Source organism: Telopea speciosissima, unplaced genomic scaffold (assembly GCF_018873765.1).
Source record: "Telopea speciosissima isolate NSW1024214 ecotype Mountain lineage unplaced genomic scaffold, Tspe_v1 Tspe_v1.0221, whole genome shotgun sequence".
NCBI classification, from domain to species: Eukaryota; Viridiplantae; Streptophyta; class Magnoliopsida; order Proteales; family Proteaceae; genus Telopea; species Telopea speciosissima.
In genome coordinates, this window is record NW_025317557.1 from 12,125 (window position 1) to 29,888 (window position 17,764).

The window sequence follows — 17,764 nt, forward strand, 5'->3', positions numbered from 1 at the left end:
AATGATGTCAATGTCATTATTATCATCTTGTCTTATATTGATCCATTTAAGATGGTGATATCTTATTGTAACAATGCTTTGTTATTAATCATAGATTAATAATGAATGTCTTATTTTGATTAAACATATGAAAAATTATAATTTTGTGCGAGATATTGTGATGTGAATGTTGATCGTACCAAGGCATTGTTTCAAAATGTCTTTTTTCAAGATTATTTCAATTTTTTTTAATTTTTTATGCAAGATAAATATATTGACAGAAACGCAACTCTTACATAGTTTAATAAACAGGAAAGGTTATATCACACCACTTAAAAGTTATTCTAGTAAAGTTATCAGTTTCTTCAGCAGGTTCAAAATAAGTATGTATCAGATTGTTTCAAGTTAAGCATGGAATATATCTATGATTATCTTAAAAGGGAATGTTAAAAAACCTACAAGGAACCTTATGTAAATATTTTTCTGTTTCAAAGGAATTTATTATAATTATAAAAATTTGAATTTTTTTTCCATAAATATATTGGTTTGCACATATTAGGGATTATCTTCTCTAATCGGACTACTTTCTTTTCTTCCACTTTCTTCTCGTCTTCTTTGTCTCCTTTCTTCTTCCCTTACCCAAGTATTGTTATTGGTTGTTCTAGTTCTGGTTTTGTCACATGGTTCTTCCTTTGCCCCCAGGAGCTGCGAAGACTGTCACCCTCCTCAATGTTGTGCTGGATCTGACTCTCCTCCAGCCGTGGCAGGAGCTGGAGGGTCTACCCCAGCAAAAATACCCAAAAACAGGAAGGGGGGGGGGGGAGGGGGAGGGGGAGGGGTATGGCCATTTCAAGGAGGGTCCACTTGGATCCCACCTGTGAAATGATCAAAACCACCATTGTTTGTGTGGGTGTTTTTGCTGGGCTTAGACCCTCCACCTCCTGCCACGGCTGGAGGAGAGCCAAATTGTGTTGTGCCGAACTCCCATGTCTCTTCAACTACAAGTAGTCCTCCTGACAGACCCTTCATTGAACCAGCGTCACACTATGACCTCCTCAACGTTTGAAATAACTTCAAGAAGAACCCCAACATTGAGCATCATGATTACTCTAACTGCATATGGGTTCCTTCCAGATCACCCTTGTATTTGGTTCTGAGAAGACTGAGATATGCCCGTCTATTTATGTACGTCTAGCATAACTCTAAGTGGAGAATATTCATTTTGAAGAAAGTTTTCCTCCACCGTAGGAGAAAGAAAACTTATGACCCGATAGTCATTGTTACTTTCCCCCTATAGGACGAAAAGTTTGAAAATACTCTTTACTCATCCTACCCCATTAATGCCCACGGTCAAGGAATACCTCCTTCGCTGTCAAACTGCCCCCTATCAGGCTATCATCTTAACTGAAATTAACAACATTTTACATCCAATCAGACTGCCTAGAGGTTTCTGTTGATTGCCAAGAACAAGGATCAAAGTTCATTCCTATCTTTGTGATCATAAACTGTTCCAAATGACAAATTAAACACCAAAAGTAAAAGTGACAGGAGATATTGCTACAAACAAAAAGATTAAAAGAATAATATTATCCATCTGAGGATAAAATGAATAATCACTAAACTGATATTACAAGAATAATCACTACCAATAGAAACCTAAAAGGGGGGCAAAATACAAAAACATAAAAAACAAAATGTCTATGGACTCTACCAAGCTGAATACTGAAAAAGAACATTCAGCTTAGTTCATGGCTCACTAATCCAATGCCTCTTATCTTTTAAGAAAGAAGTCTCTTCGGAGACATCCAATAAAATTGGAAAGCTATCTTACGAGTAACTGACAGCTTCCCTTTAGCTGCCAAGGCATATGACCCTATTTCCTTCTAAAAGAATTCAGCTGATATTGACCACCAACCCAATCACTTACAGATGACACTAATATCTATTATCATACAGCTGCTCTCATAGGGTCAATCTTCTTGATGCACATGAGCGAGAGAGTTGAACCCAATAAACTATTTGGACCTCACATGATGGTGACAAGAATCATGGGCAAGTTCGTTGAGCATGTCAGCCAGGCATACCTCGAAGAGCAGTGAAGAAGAGGAATAAGGTCCTGATTTAATACATCCCCTTGAAGACAGGATTCGTACGACAAATGCTAGCTCCATACTCCTCATATTCTGCTTTAGTATGGCAAGCCTGCGGAGGGAAATTTTTTTTACCTTTACTCCCAAAACTTGCAATAGTATTGCTGAAGCATAAATGCATTAAATATAACCAAATCAGTTACACTGCCAGAAAGATTTGAGGACAATGGTGACAATGCTTTCTTTTTCACATTTTTTAATGGAAAATCATGTACCTCATTGCAAGCTAAGAAACTATGACAGAGTGTCAGAGTCCATATAAACAGAGATAGGCCTAAAAAGTAACCTATCCTCCCCTAACTAGGAAGGGGAGTCAGGTACAGAAGTGCCACACCAAGTATCCTTAGAGCTATGCCAACAAGCATTAACTGCTAATGAGTGGTGATGATTTCAACTTCATACCCTTCTCCTTTTCACTGTTGTAAATCAAAAATACAATTCCATTGCATTGCAGTAATCCCAGTGGGTTAAAAAAAGAATGGTTGCACATGATCATAATCTAGACTTTGATCATTAGGTAAAACCCTATATGGAAGCATCTATCTTGTTTTCTAAGTATACAAGAGTACATACCGCATAGAATTCAGGTGTTGATGCAAGTACAGAGCCTCCAAACCAAACTGCAAACCTCTGTATGGGATGGCTGACTACATTGACTTCCACTGGTTGAGACTGCAGATGAGGAATCCAAAGGTGAGCTCCTTCTCATCACGAGGTAACAATGTTTTCAACTTTTTTTCTTTGTTTTTTTTATTTTTATGGGGGAGGGGGGGTAAGAGGGGTGGTTTGTGGGAGGAGGGAAGGTTGCCATTGGGAAAATCAAAAGAAAAGAAAAAAAATGCTTACTTTCAATTCTCCACCAAGCCGGGCATCAGATGCAAGAACCCGAGCATCCACAATCTTCTTCAGATCCCGCTGCAATCTTCTATGGAAATCCTTGAACATAGTTGATCCCCCAGATAACACTATATTCTGTGCCACATGATTGCAAGATCACAAGGTTGAAGGGAACAAAGAAAATAGACACAAGACAAACCCAAGTATATTCTCTTCTATGGGAAACTTCCACATGAAATGTACCTGAGTACACTCATGATCTTCAGAGTATAAAAATGGCTAAAACCACCATATTGATGGTCCCACAATAAGTCATGTCAAATATTAAAATGCAACATTAATAACATCTGAGCTGCCACATAATTTCAGATGGTAACATCTAATAAAACATTTCAGAAATAGTGGCACATAAAAACATTCAAACTCGCTGGATCAGGTGGATTACTTGACCAAGCAAATCACTCTGGTCAACAGAAAACACCCATAAAGTGGTGGTCCCCAAGAAATGTCAGTTTTGGTGTATATTTTGATCCCTACAGAAATTGTTGTAATGGAGATTATGGCCAATTTTGTAATGGTAAAAATATGTATAGAACCATTTTATAAATTATTTTAAATTCTTTCATTCACAAAAAAAAAAAAAACACAGAAAAAAAAATTGTTTTAATTATTCCTATTTATAATGGAAAATGTTAAGAAAAAACAAAAAGAAAGCAATGGAGCGGATGTTCAAAGAAAATGTCCCCCAAATAGGAAAATAACTGTAAATACTATGTACTGTTTTCCACCCAGGGGAGGAAAGTACTTGGGATGAGAAGGACAATAACTGATAATATGCAGTATTTTTCATTTGGACATCTGAGACCTAGAAACTAATGAGCCATTCAACTAAATGCTCAATGTTTCTGAAGTAGACAAATAACTGTAAATACATGCTAAGCTGACAAGAGGTCATATACAACTCAGTCTTAAGTCTCAACAGAGTAAAAGTTGGCAAGTCCCCCTTAAGCCAATTTGTCACTATAAATAGTGGGCTTCCCATCAGATGCTTGTTTTAAGTGAGCTTCCCATCAGATGCTTGTTTAAGTGGGCTTCCCATCAGATGCTGGTTTTTACACATAATTACAAATTTATAAGTTAACATAATAAATTATTTTATTTACCATATCTCAGTTAGAATTAAAATACAAATAATTTTTTCCAGTTCACATGCTGGTGTTCTTTCCTCTATGGGAATGTTTCTTCTCCATAATGGTGGAAATAGAAAGACATTAAGAATGCAGGGTTTGTGGCTGGCCCACCCACCGCAGAATCTATGGATAGGCATTTATTTCTGCAGCTTCTGCCACGTGGCATGTCATATGGGGCTGAAGCTTTGTGGACAGGAAGATCTCAAGTTCCCCGACTCACATGTCAAGATTCAACATAGACGGAGTTGGCAAATGGTAAAATAAAGCATTGAATAATCCAGGACTTCCAAGAGGGTGCATACCAATACTTGGACTACAGAGAAGGTGCATGCCATTTGAAATTTGACAAATGGCAAATCTAGACCATTTCTAGATATCCAACAGTTGGAATTGGCACATCACTCTCCCATGTGGCAGAACTATGTGCATTCGTCCATAGATTCTGATGGAGGTGAACCATCCATGAATCGTTTACCATAATACAAACGGAATATTAGAATATATACATATATATATATATATATATAGATATGGGAAAAGGCTCTCCTAGGATAAATAGACAATGTTTATGTGAGAGGGTGGAGACTGGAGAGTACCCTGCTTGCTCAGAGAAACCTATATATATATATATATATATATTTCCAAAAAGGAGGCATATCGTCCATGTCCTCCGTACAGAGTGAAAACCACTGCTGCACTAATCACGAGGTGGAAAGAGAACATCCAAATGGTTTAGGCAAACTAAATAGCCAAAAAATATGATCACCGGGTAAAGCTCCCTTATGCACTTTCCTTTGACACGAATGGCACAGCAGTAGTTCACATAATACATGTTTTATAACTCATAAAGGATCTAGAGAACTAAAACTTGGCACATCAACCAGTCCAAATGGAAATTTTCCTTACTAGCAAATATGAGCTAGATTTTTTAAACATGGTCAACATTGACATCCGAGTATAACCATCTTACCTTATAAAGGGCCCTCCTTGTATCAATTGGTGATGATTGAATGCACTTGTCTATTACAGAGGGTAAAGGAGTTGTAAAATCACTGCTGTAAATCTCAGGATTGAAGAAAATCTGCATGAAATATCAAACAACATTATCATCAAGATAGCAACAGAATGCCATACAAGCCAATCAATAAGACAGGTGCATAGAAAGACTGCAACAACAAAGTGCAAAAAGGAACACACGCCACGACGACAACAGCCAACCTTGTCACCATCATATTTATAGCAACAAACAAAAGAGAAGCAAAAGAGGTGAGATAGGGGCAAGGGGAGCTCACAATACCATTGACTTATCATACTTTAAAATGAAAGTAAAGAAACTGCATAGTTTTATCTTTCCATATTTTCATTTCTAGTTTCCTTAAGAAACCCTTAAATGGGCTAATAATTCATCACTTTCGATTTAGGAATTAAAATGTATGAAATTGGAAGCTACATTCTCTGTTTGGACTTGCTCCTGATTCCAAATATTGCCACAATGATGAAAATTGAGTTCTCTTTGATTATAGAAGAAATCAGCAGTCTAAGATGGGGCAATTCATATAACATGTTCCTTCATCTTTTCCTTCACTGCAATGAAATTATGGTACACCACCTCTTTGAGGCAAAGAATTGAAGATCTGAGCTCTCTCTGTCACATAAATTAAACCGTGTCTATGGGGAATGTGTGACCATATAGATTGTAGATAGCAGTGCGTTCAAGGGGCAGAGAAATTCAGACACCTCCAACTTTTTTTTCCACCTCAAGCTGGTTATGGAATCATCATGGTATAAGTAACACTGAATGTGCCAACCTTAAAGATTCTACAGAACCAGTGAAAGTATCAAATGATATCAGGGTCCATTAGGTTACAGCATGGTTGTTTGAAAATTTAAAAATTCCCTAAATCCAGGAATTTCTCAAACACTAATATAAAATATATTCTGACATGTCTAAAAGAAAAAACAAGAAGTAGGAGAAAAGGCAAAGCAAACCTCAGGGCCAAGAAAGCGTTCATAGCCAATGTCACAAGAGTATGGGGCTCCTGTTTTAGGTTTAATACCTCTCCATTGCTTGATGTACTTGGACGGTTCCCGGTCATGCTTATTGTACTCCTGAAACACGGAAGAATTCTGAATAAGGATTCAATCTCAATCTCTCATGGATCCAGTACTTGTTCATGCCATATAAACCTCAAATGCAGCACAAAACATGAGGAGCTGCGAAGCTGGAAATGAATGATCTGTGTAGGGAAAATGAAAGTGGAAGAGCATATATGCTCACACCAAATACTTGAAAATCTCACTCTGAGAGTTACCATAAAAGAGTCAAGATTACCTTGACAATATCTGAAGAAGTATAGCAATACATTTCTTTCACCTTTCGAGCTACATCAAATGAGTCCTCTAGCGGCACATGCTCTCCTCTTTCCTGTTTGAAAAAATGTCAAACATGAGTGGCTAAGCAAAATTGTTGTGGTCATGGTGATTTCACGGTACTTATCCAAAGAGAAGAATAAGAACCTACTGATTTTGAAATAGAACTTTCCCATCAGTTTGTTTTTAAGTGTTCATTCCAACCACGCTCTGCATCTGGATGGGATTCTGATTCTGCAAACTAAGCCATATCCAGAATCAGAACCAAGCGTCTGAGTATCACATTTGGGTGGACCCTGCCACCATGATTTCTGGAATGTAAAATAAGAATCACCACAATTTTGGAATTGGGAATCTAGAGCAGTGATTCTTGAGGGCAATTAAAATCGCAGAAACTGCAACTTCCCAGCAGATTCCTAGATAAAGTGAGAATTTCGAATATAAGACCCCATCAGAATCCCATCCAAACGTGGCCTAAGAAAGAATACTCTTATTGTCAGTCCTGGCAACAATTTCTTTTGAGCGGCCTTGACCACTGGGAGCCAGGTTCCTGATCTTATTCATCCTTCCACTGACGGATCCATCTTACATTTATAATTTTGGAGATCCTCTCCTTTTCCCTTGATATTTTGTCTTTCTTTGGGAAACAATTTTCCCTGCAGTTATACACCTCTTAAGATTGGGGAGGGGGGCATATTCCATTGAGTCAGAAAAGACAATCAATCAGTTAGCTCTAATCAATATATAGTTGACTTGGCTCTGGGTCCTCAAGATCTCAGGTTGAAAAGTTCACCCTAAAACTACTCATATTTACAAATGCTAGCTACGAAGCCCACATATCGATATGCAAACAGACATTGATACCAGAAACAAGGGTAAGCTTCTTCAGTTCCTGAAATCCAGGACATGGGTACAAGCAGAGGACAGGTACGTTCACACTGTCCAAAATGTTGATAGCATGATTTAAACCCTTGTTAAACTAATATAATATTTTAGCACTCACAACTTTCCAAATTCGATGATTAGTCTATGTTTTAAACAATGAAAAGCGTAATATTCAAGAAATTCTTACGGTAAGATTTGTTAGAATTTACCATTCACACTCTTTGCCAACAATAAGAAAATTGTTAGGAGTTATGAGAATAACATATGACAATTGGAGTACCAAACCATAGTTGTCTAGGTGTCCAAGCGGATTTCTAGGTGCCTAGGTGGCTGCCGCCTTATTGTAGGGCGCCTTGCACTGGTTTAATTGGTATCGGACCAGGTTCTGGCACTTATTTATGCCAAATATCATTTAAGTAAATTATTTTATTTACTTAAGATATTATTCATAAATAAGCAATACCCCTTATTTGAATCCAATAAAAATAGTTAAAAATCAAATTCCAAAAGGATAAAAAGTCAAACCCCCAGTTCAAAAACAAAAACTCAATTTTTGGTGGCAAGTGAAATTTTGAACTTTCTAATGTTGGGGTTTTTCTCAAATCTAAAAATTCCATAAATCTTAATATGCAAAAACATGCTAAAAACCAAAAGTGCAGTAAAATATTCATTTGTTTTGATATGTATAAAAATATTTTCATTCAGAGCGATTTTGACAGCATTCACGCACACCAAATAAGGTTTGACCAGAAAATAAGTCCTTCAATATAAATCAGATTTAAGCAATTTTAGATTTGTTGGAAAGTTGGTTTTGTGCTCTACCTAATACAAAAAGTTTCATCTAAAAATAAAATCATTTGATCAATAAAATTTCTTAGAAAACAAAAACATTTTTCTAAATTAAGAGCAGGTTAATTACTTATTGATAAGATCATATTTTCTAAGAACAGTATAAACCAAATGTGAGACTAGTTATGCCGGAAAATGACCAATTCCAAGAACATATAAACCAAATGTATGTTTTGATTGTTTCAAACTTCCAATAGCTTGCTTCTTCAGTTCTGCTGTCTTCTATTTCTATGTTGATTTTTGATGACTTGATGTGGCTTAATATTGATTTTTGATGACTTGATGTGACTTAATGTTGATTTTTGATGACTTGATGTGACTTAATGTTGATTTTTGATGACTTGATGTGGCTTAATGTTGATTTTTGATAATATAAGGTACATATTGTAGCATACTAATTAATGTTAGAAAAGAGGGGAAATAAAAAATAACACTTGGGCGCCTTGGTCGCCTAGGCGGGCGACTTGTAGCCTAAGCGCTTAGACACCCCTCCACAGCCTTGGATCGCCTTGCCGCCTTGCCAACTATGTACCAAACTACTGTGACGAGTATCCAGGTACTCATATCAGTAACGTATCCTCTCGACATAAGTAAAATGAGCATGTTACAGTTATGCAGATATCATGGGATTTGAGTCATCAACCAGATCTGTTATATCTAGCAATGACAGTGAATTATAGATAGAAGATGTGAGTCATCAATCACACCTGTAATATCTAGCAGTGATGAGTGCCTTACCAATAGAAGAATGTAAGATGATTAAGAGTGGTCAATTAATACTAAAAGTATATAAATATATAATTACTATTGATATAAATAACAAAATAAATCAAGTCACATACACAGAAGTTGAAAGGTATAAATCAAGCATTACCCGCATGAGCTGCTGAATAAAGCGAGTGACATCCTTCCCAGAAATAGGAATAGATTTAATACTGCTACCAATAACATAACCATCTGCAACAGGTACAATGTGAGTGGCCCCATCTCCAACATCCACGACAACACCTGTCATTTCACACTGTGGGAAGGTATAGGTTAATCTAGAATGCGAGGGCATCAACAAAGATAGTAGATCTATAGAAGCAACAAAATCTTGAATACACACACATTTTAATTGAAGCAACAAAGTCCTTAATACACAGAAGCACACGTATGCTCAAGCACATCCACACAGGCATGAAGGGAAATGGGATACCATGGAATTTGGAAATGAAAGAGAAAAGGAAGAAGAATTATAAGTCTACCAAGAAATTCGAAAAAGGAGGAAAAGAGAAACAAGAACTTAGAATGATGATGCACCATAATGCCGCTGGCACTCTCAGAAACTATGAAATTAAGGTTTTTGAATCTCTCCACGGAAAGTGGAATCAAGAACCCGAGAATCACCCAAGCAAACACAATTTATGAACTCACGCCTCATTCCCAAGCAGAAGTTTGAAATCACCATTTTTATTCTAGAAGTTGAACAGCTGGTTAAAAAAAGGGGCTCTTCCCCCATGAAAACATTTCAAATTATTCTGAAGGAGCTTAATAGAACAATAAGGACTTAAGGAAGTTTGAAGAGAAAAAGGGAGATATTTAGTGCCCGCAACAAAGGCAAGGAGCAATTGGCCAGAAGGGAACAATAGAGCCTCTGAAGGCTTACGGAATCTGCCTACATAGTAGCAAGGAGAGAAAAGGAGATCATATTTGGGGCTTCAATAGGGGAAAAAGTTCAAACGATAAAGTAACTTGGAGAAAATAAGAAACACCCTAACTTTTTTCCGAATAAAGGTATGGAAAAAGTTTTCCTGCACCATGGGTGAAGGGAAAGAACACCCATCTAGGGTCATAAATGTTCTCCACCCCCCCTGATGCAGATTCATCACCAAATAGGGCTTGTTTCATTGGGAATAAATCTAGGGTTGGGTTACATACATGTTGGGCATTTGATCCCATGGGTTTCTAATGTAATAGGCCACTTTTATGGGCCTCAAATATGGGTATATAGGTTGCATACGGGATTAGCCCAATACTTAGTTTATTTTTATGTTTTTTAATTGAACTGGTTGAAATTGGTTGCATCCAATTGGTTCAATTTAAGTGATCATGTGACTTGGTTAAGTGGTCATGTGATGTAAGTTGGGCTGGATTAGGACTCTATAAGTCTAGCCATGTTTTGAGTCTGTTTCCTTTAGTATTCTAGTTTCCTAGTCAGTTTAAATTACCTAATAGATTAGGGATAGGGTTAGGCCATTCCTTTTTAGTGTCTAGGTCTATTTTTTAGTCTTCTATATAAGTTTGTAAGGGAGGCCAACATTACATACGAATTTGATTAATAAAAATTAGCTTTATGCTTGCTGCCATTGCTGCTGCTCTTTGTGAGTGTATATCCTTGTGGATCTCAAGGTGGTAAAGGGTAGGTGGACTCCTGCGACTCCTTGCATTGTGAAGATCGGGAGGCTCTTTCAAATCATCAAGCTGCTGTCATTGTCCTGCAATATAGTGAGTTTGAACCTGTTTTCTTATTTTAAACCTTCTTCTATCATCCTTCATCTTCCCTTAGACCTAATCCACAGTCCCCTCCATCATCAAACTCTAATTCTCCATTAAACCTGCATTCCTACCTCCACTAGGATTCCCCCATAACTCCAGAGTTAGCCTTCACTTTCAAACCCTACTTCCAGCCTACATTCCCCACATCATTCCCCACACTCGACCTTAACCCTAGCCCTTAGTCTCCACTGTAACCCCTCCATTCCCCCACTCCATTAATCCTAAAAAACCTGCAACTCGATTCTGCCCAACTGCAGAATTTTAGAACCCTTCCAAACCCTAATATTCTTATGCCATTAAGGCCTCCTAAACCTGCATATTAAAACCCTATAAACCCCAATACCATTATTTAACCCTAACCCTAATTAGCCTAATCTGTCCTAATCGGCCAGCCTTGTTAGGTAACCCTATTCCCCTGGCTCCTAGTGGGACTTCTCCTACCTAGGACTACATCACCCCACCCCTACTATACAAAGTCAATAATACCCTCACTGTTCCCCGATACCCTCTGCACACCATCCAAACCCCTCGGTCATGGGATTCTCCCTTGACCGAGGAGGAAAACTGCCTCCTAAAGGCATTACTTGCTTTTGTATAGCTCTAACGTGGGGATAGAATGGTATCATAAGCCTCCTTTCCTAATTCCTATCAATAAATTGGTTTTACAATCAGACTATCAGAGAGAGAGAGAGGGAAGACTGTCATAAAATCCACATCGTGACAACTATATGATGTGGAAGTGTGTTATTGCTCCTTTTTCCTGAAGATTAATAGGCCCAAAGCAAAGTTAATAATTTCTCAGATATTACTGCATCTACACCCAAGTCCCAACTACTCATCGACAATTTGTATAGGAAGATGCTCTCAGATTACATGTCCTCATATAAACTAGAAAGCTCCATTCCCATGGTCACAAGGAACATGGGAATCTGGAATTTCAACCGAATGGGCATATCATTCTCAAGTGTTTTAGTCGACTTCATACCATAAAGTATCCCCGCTCTTCTACCATTGCAGCTCAAATCCTAAGATGCAGGGTTGAGTTTATAATCAATTCGGTGTTATTTATGTTAGTTTTGGGTTGCCAATTTAGGTAAAGATTTGATTTTGAGTTGTTTTAATACGTCTTTAGATGTCTAAATTGAATCCAGGTATTACTCTATAACTTTTCTTCAGGTAAATTTTAGAAGGTCAAAGTAGCACAGTTCACATAGTTTTGGTGTCCCATAAAACATAAAAGGCTAGAAAGCTACCTCTCCAACGAGACGGATCTTTCCAAATGGCAATCCAAGTTGAATATGGAAGCAGAAGCACTGATGCAGCATCTATCTGTGACAGGATTTCTATTTCTAAATCATAATTTAGCTACATACATTCATTGTACTTCAATTTATGATGAGTAACGGAATACTGTACTATTGCTTTGAAGTAAGCTTCTCTGCTTTAAAGGTGTGATGGATTTCAACTTCTAAGTGTGATTTTTATTTCATAGGAGCACAAAATATGATTGCCCAGCTCTATTTTCTTCTCTTCTCCCTTTTACTTCTATTCACTTCTATGCATCATCAACCACACTTTAATCAAGATTCAGGTCACCACTTAGGTGTCCTACATCAGGAATCAAAACTCAGTTCATCTTCTTGCGTCACTGATGGACGAGTGGATAAACACAAAGGACCCATGGAGTATTGTTTCTGGTGGGGGAGGAAGAAATGCCAAGTTATCACCATGTCAGGTGTATCAAAATTAAAAAGGTTTTAAGATAAGCTAAAGCCAAAAAATATAAGGAAAAGAATATCAACCGAAAAATGGATGAGTTGGCTAACGGTAGTGCTGTTACTAGAACTAGGAGGAGTCCTCTTAATATTGTTCTTAGAGTTTCGCCAAGGAAGCCATTGATTTTCCTTTATCTAGGGTACCCAATGCAAAGCTTAGCAAGGAAGCTGAACCATTTGCAATTTTGGATGCCATATATCAGATTTTCATGATACAATAAGGGGCTCTCTGATTATCAATGAATCCTATAAGGCTAGAGGTACACACATCACAAGTTTAAATGCAGAAATTGAAACCTAAATATGACTTGAATTAAGGTAATGGATTCTGCCAGGATTATCAACAGATTAAAAGGGTTGGGGAAACTAGTACGACAATAGGTATAACACAGAAACTGGTTTTAACTATGGTTCAGGGTAGATTCTGACATGAGGAACAAAGGTATGTGGCAGAACTGTTTGGAAAAAGTTAAAGCTCAAAGAAGTAAATCAGAACTAATACCAGAGATTGTTACGAGTTCCCAGAACTGATTATGGATCAGAAATTAAAGAAAAAGCACAAAAACAGATCTCTGGAAGCAAAGAATTGCAGAGAATTGTATTAAAACAGCCAGAAACAAGTGGAGAAGAACAGAGGCTTTCTGACCTTTCAAATAGCTGCTATTACATGTCAGAACAGTTGCTAGAACTCCAATTTGATAGCAAAAACAAGAAGATAAGTTGAAGAGAGATTGTTGGGAATCCACATTAGATATGGGGAAATCCATCCTTATGCACCATGAATCCCCATGGCTGAAAAGAAGAGAAAACTTCATAGCTTTATTCATAATATTCCCTCCGAGGGTAGTTACAAACCTATATATAACATTCAAAACTACTCAAAAACAGAAACTTTAATCCATACTCAAACTCCTTGTTCAATAGGACTCTAAAACAGAAAATGGAAACTAAAAATAGGCTTAAACTATCCTACCAGAAACAGAAAAATAAAATAGAAACTAGAGTGAAAAAGAAACTTAAAATAAACTCAAGCCAGCCTAGATTAGAACTCCTAGGAAATAGAAAATAGACTCTAAATTCGTGTTCCAAAAATATTAATCATAATTTAGGACCATTAAAGAAGTCCATTACAATTAAAAACTATTGGACCATAAGCTGAATATGCATATTATCCATTCCAAGACTCATTTATGCAAGAAAAAGCTCATTTTTGTGTTTTGCCTGGATCAAGTCTATGAAGTTCATAGTGAAAGAGACAGTGATGTCAAATGATCTCCTAAAGAAACTTCTAATAAGCTCCATCAAGTAGAAATGCATATGTTTTATAACAAATGCTTATGTCTTAGACTAGATAAAAAATTGGGTATATGACTTATTTTAATTTGAGTTTAAGTGTTTAACAAGCAATCAGATGACAAAATGCTCCGAAGCTTAAGAGAATGAATACACTCTCGATGATCAGCTCAATTCTACAAGGAGTGGAATTGGTCAATAGTTTTTTGTCATCAATCCGGATCTCTATGAGGCTATGAGCAATTACAATCCAGTAATTCATCACATGCATCACAAGAGAAAATTCTTATAAAAGGACAAGACAATCAGGTCCAGAATCCTACTCAGTAGGTTTGCTTCCACATGGGGCCTAATAGTGTATCAACTGTTAAAATCAGTCCTACCAATACCAAAGTATCAAAATCTATAAGAGCAACTAGACTGGGCTGGGTTTTTAATTTTTGGTTTTGAACATACTAAAAAATCTCAATATTCAAGGTCCGTGGTTATTCTTGTATTTTTTTGGTCAAGTATTCTTGCAACTGGGTGAAAGTGTAACTAGGGCAGAAATTGGTCCAGATCAAAGGTACCACCGTAGAAACCAGGCCAAGCCAAAAGGGCCTGCAGTTCCACTTTGAACCCGACGGTTCAACTGAAGCAGTTGCTGGTTCAGCCCAAGCCATGCGTCTACGTTGTTTCTGGTTCACTCAAACCAGATCACGGGGACTTAATTTCAGGCACGTTAGTAGTGTTCAAGTAAGATTCCTAGTTAGGATACGATCCTTCTCATAAATTGCGGATGGGGGATTTATCCCAGTTTGTTTATGTTATTTTATTTCATGCTTTGAGGAGGTTGTTTGCTATTCTCTGCTGGATATCCTAAGGTAAATATTAATTAAACTAATCAATTTCTATATGAAGATGTAATCAGATTCAATGAAATTAAATATGCGCATGGAAGAAATAAGTTTCAGAAACTAATCCGGTTCGATGGTGGATGAGAAAGGAAGAGGATACGGACCAAGCTTCTCACCTAGAACTGGACTGAAATCCCACCAGCCTTACCTTAGTATCTCACCAAGGATGTTACTCCGTCTCACAAAATTTAGAGGCAAAAGCCCAGCTTCATTTTTCAACTAAAATCATGGGTAGGTCTAAGGCCTAACATCCTCATTTAGAAATTGATTAGATTGATACATATTGAACTTAGGATATCCAGCAGCCAATAGGAAACAACCTCCTCAAAGCAGGAAATAAAATAGCATATCAAACTAGGACAAATCCTCCCATCCGCAAGCGATGGGAAGGATCATATCTTGACTAGGACTCTTACTTAAACATTACTAACATGCCTGAAATTAATATAAAATATTCCAGCCATTACAAAGAAACAAATAAAGCAATAAAATCATGAAAACTAGTCCTAGAATAAGTCCCCGTGATCTGGCCGCATGGCTTGGCCCGAACCACAAATTGGTTCAGTTGAACAGCCAGGTTCAAAGTGGAACCACAGGCCCTCTTTTGGACTTGTCCTGGTTCCTATGCTGGTACTTATGATGATGCCTTTGATCTACATCAGAAATAGGGAAGAAGCAAAAAATGAGGGAACATGAATAACTTATATAAGCTCTTGGAATTGTGTGCATGCTGATTCTCTAGATACTACAGCCACCTAGGAGCTCCCTTCAACTCCTACTCTTCACCAAGCATCAACAGTCTTCAATAGATTCTGAGGTTTCTAGTACTTAGGATTTGCTGTTATTGGTTTATTCTTGGTAATCCTAAGTTGGAACAATTTCTCCACTACTTTGGCCTAGACTAGACGAATAAAGTTCCTCTCCTTCAGATTCAAGCCATTAAACCACATCTCTTATTCACAAAGATAAATAAAATTTAGTATGAAAGGAAAAGTTAACTAAACCTAGAAGACTAAAACCTATTTCTCTGCCAGGAAGTTGAAAAACCCTAACATTACATGCCTAATTGAGGCATAACAATGATGAGTTTGCACGAGAAAACCAAGGGTAATCTATTTCCTGCCAACCAATGAGAACATAGACCATTTCACATTCTACTCTGTCATATTATATGGGGCATAAAAGTTAGTCCACAATGCAAAGTAGCTTAAGGGAGTCTGAATAAGATGAAGCTCATCAGTTAGCACATCATTTTATCTTTGGAAGAGTTTACAACTTCAAGAGTTTTCAGTTCCTGACACAGAATTCAATGATTGAATTGGTGTCATCATAAATTTTAATTCTCCAGATATACCTTTGAACATTTGATCATGCCCACAAAAGGGTTCGGATAGGATCTTTTTTTTGGGGGGGGGGGGGGGGGTGAATAGTTCAGATAGGATCTTCCTGCAACCCAACACAGGAGAATCTCCCCCCCCCCCCCCCTAATAAGAGAGTTCCCGACCAATTATTTCTCTTGAACGGCAATCTCTTAATGCAGTTATATTCAAACATCACACGATTCAGTGCACGAATTCTTAAGAAGACTGAAATGTACGAACTTTGAACTTGGAAGAAGCAAATAGAAAAAGGCAACAATTCGAAGATGGACACTCAAGGCTACCAACCTTTGAAGTTGTGTACCCAGCAGCAAGAGCAAGTACTGGCTGCACCGCAATATAAAGGCCCGGGACATTAAAGGTCTCAAACATTATCTCGCCGGTGTACTCTCGACTCTCGGGAGCAGTGAGGGGAGACTCAGTGAGTAGGAAGTAATGATCCTCTGGGTCACAACGTAAGTAATTGAAGATACACTGTTGCCAGAAGCGCTCCATGGCATCCCAATTCTCCACCTGACCATGACGAATCGGGTAACTGAGATTGTAAGTAGTACTGGATCGAGATCGTGCAGTAGCTTCGTCCCCAATGAAGAAATCAAGATCGGCCACCACGCCCGCGCTGTGCTGGGCCAGCCAATTGCTACCCTTCACAGAACTCCTCGATTGGTTTGCAAATGACTCGTTAACAGCAACCACGGTTGGAATGATGAAACACGGTTCAACGTTACCGGCAAATCCCATCTTTGTATAACTGAAATCGAGTAATGAAAAGTATAAAAATAAGAAGAACAAGAAACAAAAGCGAGGGGTTCAGTGAGGACGAAGGGGGGAGAGCGTACCCAGTGCCGTTATCTATGACAACAGCGGGACGAGATGCGGCGGCGTCCATTAGAGCGGCAAATGAGAGAGGTGGATCTGCGACTGAGATCCGAGAAGGGTTTAAGACATTGTATCATCGTAATAGTCGCAGTGGGCGAATCGATAAACTCCAAGCACAAGGAGATCTCAACGTTAATCCCAAGCGAAAGCGGCGACTCAACGCACACCCTCGTAGCTTCAATAGGATTCTTCCTTCATCCATTGCAACTACGCACGTATGGATTGCAGAGTAACATCATCATGGCTACGATTCCTTTCTTATCAAAGTATCGAACATTAACAAAGCTCTCTCTCTCTCTGTGCTTTTTCTTGACCAGAAAAAGGCTTAGTGAAGAAGTTTATTTCTTTTCTGTGTGGTTAATGGCTAGTCAGCTGGAGTGTCGTGTTTGTTACTGTATATTATTACATTTTTAGTGGTGGTTTATTAATTTAACACAACAGTAATAATTGTCTGTCATCATGATTAACAAAGGTCTCTGCCTCCGCTGAACGGCACGGCACCTCTCTATACATCTCGACGGATAGCGGGCGTCACTCTTATGCCCCACAGGCCACAAGCAAAGTGTAGGTACACCTAGAGCTGTGTTTGGACGGTAAGAATAGAAAATAAAATAAAAAAATTTAACAGACAAAAGGTTTCGTGCATGGCCGTGCATCGTGCATGATCACTTACAAATCCATTAAATAGAGAAAATGGTTCCTTTGAAATATCAAAACTACCCTTCTATTTGACGAATCGATCGA

General features: G+C 38.0%; 1 protein-coding gene across 1 annotated transcript; it reads right to left on the reverse strand.

Annotated features, from left to right (window-relative positions):
• Window positions 1-1,549: 1,549 nt before the first annotated feature.
• On the reverse strand, window positions 1,550-17,279 carry LOC122647849 (actin-related protein 3). Its single transcript, XM_043841151.1, has 9 exons — window positions 16,981-17,279; window positions 16,430-16,892; window positions 9,135-9,281; window positions 6,489-6,581; window positions 6,146-6,265; window positions 5,127-5,237; window positions 2,976-3,101; window positions 2,703-2,801; window positions 1,550-2,181 (listed from the first exon to the last, which is right to left on the reverse strand). The coding sequence occupies exons 1-9, from the start codon at window positions 17,028-17,030 to the stop codon at window positions 2,101-2,103; spliced, it is 1,290 nt and encodes a 429-aa protein (XP_043697086.1). The 5' UTR covers window positions 17,031-17,279; the 3' UTR covers window positions 1,550-2,100.
• Between the last annotated feature and the right edge of the window lie 485 nt (window positions 17,280-17,764).